Here is a 4,628-nt window from a genome sequence, read left to right as displayed (position 1 = left end):
GACTTGGAAGCTTGTCGGTCATCCCCCGGAGCGAGTGCCATGAAAAATTTTCATTTGTATTCGTTTTACCAACGAATAAAATCCAGGGCCCCCAAAATGAAACCTGTAAACATAGGGCCCCCGACTTGGAAGCTTGTCGGTCATCCCCCGGAGCGAGTGCCATGAAAAATTTTCATTTGTATTCGTTTTACCAACGAATAAAATCCAGGGCCCCCAAAATGAAACCTGTAAACATGGGGCCCCCGACTTGGAAGCTTGTCGGTCATCCCCCGGAGCGAGTGCCATGAAAAATTTTCATTTGTATTCGTTTTACCAACGAATAAAATCCAGGGCCCCCAAAATGAAACCTGTAAACATGGGGCCCCCGACTTGGAAGCTTGTCGGTCATCCCCCGGAGCGAGTGCCATGAAAAATTTTCATTTGTATTCGTTTTACCAACGAATAAAATCCAGGGCCCCCAACCAATTACCCGGGACACCAATTCGCATACTTTTGGTGGGGCCCCAGACTGGCTTTATCTCGGGCTTCGGCTGTTGCGAATTCTACAACAGAAAACAATGAGATCCATCACGGGCCCCTGGAAATGAAAACTTTTTACTTATACGTGAAATCTTCCCCGGGTACCCCGACCCTGTGTTGGGAGCACTGCTGTTGTGTGTGTATATTACACATATATATACCTCTCGGCATGGACCTCCCCCCCCCCCCACAAAGGAAGGGCTGACAGGGGCCACAACGATTCTTTTCACTTTTTGATTTTTCACACTATAAATTAATCACAGGGGGACCCTGAAAAGCTGGTTTGGGGGCTCGAAATCTAAATTCCAGCCTAAGGGCTCTGATGTAGGATGTAGGAGCCTCTTGGTACATGCACATAACATGGTCCCGATGGGTCAAATGGGTCCCGATATGTGAATATCGACCCAATATCGATATATGATATATGATATCATATCGATATATGAATGTGAATATCGATATATCAATCGAACCCACTTCCGTAACAGAGTTTCCGTCACTCAAAAATTTCACCCACTTCCGTCACTCGGTTGCTTAGCAACAGGCCCTTTTCGAGTTTGTTTGTGATTTTATATTATAGAATAGATATATATATATACGAAACAGGACCCGAATTGAACGATAGACTACTTTAAACGTAGAACAGGGCAAATTCCCGAAATGGGCGAAATCTCGCCGGAAAAAAATGGTACGTGGGCCTCAACAATGATTTTTGGAATGTTAATTTCGGTTACCGTGGTTATCTGAAAATACGTATCAGATATTTTTTATTTCTTCACAATGATTTTGCACTTCTTCAATGCTCTCCGTATACTGAAAAATCCCAGACAGTGCCAGGTATTATAGCTAGTGTCATAAATGTGGTACGACGCAGAATGTTATAACAGTAACGGTTCATTTGGGGAAAGGTTTATGCAGTTTATTCAGTTGAACTAAAGGTAAAAAAAAATAAAATTCTCAGTTTTCATGAGCTGCTGCCATCTACTATTCAATTAAGAAATGAGAAACGTTTAAATTTAATGAATATAATTTCACAAGAAATTTGATGTTGCTGATTGTTGATTGCTGAGGTGAGACTTTTTTTTAAATTCTGAAACCTTTTTATGATATACTAGCTGACCCGTCGCGCGTTGCTGCGATCTCAGAAGAAAGGAAATTCAAGGAAACTTCGTTATGATAACATTCAATTTACATTGTGTCATTTTTATTAAAACCTATTCATTTTCATATGGAAAGCATTTCAAAGCATCGTTTTAATTCTATTTATTTGTTAGAGTGTTTGTGGATACACTATATTTTTTGTTTTCCGTCTGGTGCGTACACGAATAAATCAGGTTTTCCGGAGCTGGCCACATACAGTTGTCCATGTCAGAAGCACGGATTCTTCAAATCTAGCCCACACACTTGCAGCGATTGTCCTTGTGCTTCGTTGATGGGCATTGCAAAAGCCAGTCGCACCGGGAACTGTAAACGTTTGAATTCAAATGACATATCTGTTGGGATCATTGGAATACGTGGCAACAATACATCTTCCTCCTTGAATTTCCCATTCAAAATTGTAGCTTCGATGACATTGTTCATCATCTGTTTCACCGAAAGTCTTGTACCGTTGCAAAGTCGTAGTGGATTGATGTTTCGGAGAAGAATGATAGGCACGCCAATTTTCAATGTTAAAATGTGCGGTGGCATACCTGGCAAATCGAGTGAATTCAAGAATTCCGTTGGGTAATTGATAACTTCGTCTTGATTCATCACAGTATCGATGGACTTATACGTTGTCACTTCGCCTGGTATTCCGTTTTGAATGCTGAAATTGATGGCATTGACCTCGTTTTTCGTAGCTGCTAATATAGCACGTGCACTGAGCCACTGATGATTTTTGTAATTTTACGCAATATTTTGGAAAACCTTTTGAATCAATTCGTTTTTGGTTGATGGTTTAATCAAGCGCTTCCAATGCATTTTTTGAGCCATTGTGCATTCGTCCCATATGATAAGTTCACACGTTTGGGGAAGTTTGCCTATTCCGGAATTTTTGTGATATTGCATGTTGGCGTCTCAGTGGTTTGCAAATTCAACGGCAATTTCAGTGCTGATTGCGCTGTTCGACCACCATCCAAACGTGTTGCCGCAATCCAGATGATGCAATTGTCAGTACAATTTTATTCCGTGATCGTATGGTAGCCAAAATGATTGAAATGAGAAAAGTTTTGCCTGTACCTCCGGGGGCATCTATGAAGTACAAATCGTTGCTTTGATTTTTAATTGCTTGCATGATTTTGTCATATACAATGCGTTGTTCTGGAACCAATTTCGGCGTGCACAGCGTGCAAAAAAATTACCTTATCGCTAGTTGGAACGGAAACACCAGTTGTAGTGGATATGCTGCACAGTTCGTCGATATAAATGAATTACTACTCTTTTTATGTTTATAAACAATATATTTATTGACACCTCAACTTGATTTCTTCGGAAGTTAATTTTTCGTACATAATAAAACATATAAATCGCCGTTGTCTAGCACCTGCTACATAACTATGCCAGAAACCTTCGCGGGCGTGTACTCAACAACTTCCCAAAGTTTCATGGCGATCGGATGAATGGTGTAGTAATGCATAAAGGACAGACAGACATACATTCGTTTTTATATATATATAGATTATCTATTTGAAACCAGTTGTTACCAATATCATTTACGGTCAAAACTTATGTAAGTACAAAAATATTATAGAAAACAATTATGTTTTAATTTACTTTGTAGATGTTTTGTTCTGTAAACCAGCGTACACTTGAACTTAAGAGTAATGCTGAAGTTAATATCTACATTTCCATGCAACTTCAGCACTACTTGGAGTTGAATAAAAGCAAAGTGTGAGCTTTGGCGAAATAAAGAATGTTCTTAATAAGCAAAACAAGATAAGATGGAAACTATTCCTTTCAGTAGAAGCGCCCCACATGGGATGTACAACGAAAACACAGGCACACAGCAAGAGAGTTAATACAATTGTCCGCTTCCGAATGCATGTTCTAATTCCTCTCTGTTTATTAGATCTAGTTCAAGAGTGAACATCCATCCTCTTCTTTTAACTATATAGATATCCCAGGAATTCCTCCTGACCTCACTTTTCGTTCTCAGTATTTTCCAATGTCCTATCACATATAGTCTAAGAATTATATCAATAATTAATGTTCTATATTCCAAAGGAATTCATGGATTAAGACACTTAATCCGTATTATTTATCGATTGCAGTATTTTTCTCAATGTGAGTGCTCAGTAGTATTTCTAAAATATCGTAGTTAATTTAATACAGCAAACGTCTCTTATTATAATCATAGATAATGTTATCATTTTGGCAATGTATATATTTTTTTTAATTTATTTTGCCTTTCATACATATAAGTAGAACACGAAGACATGAGACAAAACGCAGCACAGCCCATAAAGTACTCACAACTGAATACAAGGGCATGATCTCCCAAGGGACCCATGACCGTCCAGGGCAGATCCATTAAAATCATACCAATACTTTCTCGTGATAACACATCGTTTCATACACGATAGTAAGGTGTATGTCCCTAGGCTACATTTTAATATCCGAGGAGGATGTCACTCTCCGCTATCCATACAAAGGTTTTTAACAGCTGGCTGATGCTTTGATATTTTTCGGAAAGAGAGAAAATTCAACTGCCCCCCTGGAGGGAATCGAATCCACGTCCTTTCACTTTCCAGGTGAAAGCCCTAGACTACAGAGGCAACGAATATCCCAATTTTTCTTATGGAGCTCGTTTACACTGAACGGGACCGTTCATGGACAGTCGGACCTAACTCAGGCCAAAGTTCATAATGTATGGATAGCGGAGAGTGACATCATCCTCGGATAAGTCACCATGTGGTGGTGGCATGGTCAGCAATTGTGAGCTATGGCCTGAGTTAGGTCTGACCGTCCATGTACGGTCCTGTTCAGTGCACACGAGCTCCATGCGAAAGATTGAGACACTCGTTGCCTCTGTAGTCTACTGGTCTAGGGTGTTCACCCGGAAAGTGAAAGTACGTGTGTTTGATTCCCCCGCAGGGGCAGTTGAATTTTCTCTCGTTCCAAAATATATC

General features: G+C 40.0%; 1 protein-coding gene across 1 annotated transcript; it reads right to left on the bottom strand.

The window, feature by feature from the left end:
- Nucleotides 1–1,887: 1,887 nt before the first annotated feature.
- LOC149085657 (uncharacterized) lies at nt 1,888–2,271 on the bottom strand. Its single transcript, XM_089232489.1, has one exon. It carries the CDS (start codon nt 2,269–2,271, stop codon nt 1,888–1,890), a length of 384 nt encoding a protein of 127 aa, XP_089088615.1.
- Between the last annotated feature and the right edge of the window lie 2,357 nt (nt 2,272–4,628).

The sequence above is a fragment of the Pholcus phalangioides genome, unplaced genomic scaffold (genome assembly GCF_987345545.1).
Source record: "Pholcus phalangioides strain wild (caught in Gottingen) unplaced genomic scaffold, Ppha-v1.0 ptg000006l_1, whole genome shotgun sequence".
In the NCBI taxonomy this organism is placed as follows: Eukaryota; Metazoa; Arthropoda; class Arachnida; order Araneae; family Pholcidae; genus Pholcus; species Pholcus phalangioides.
This window is presented reverse-complemented; position numbering and strand designations above follow the sequence as displayed.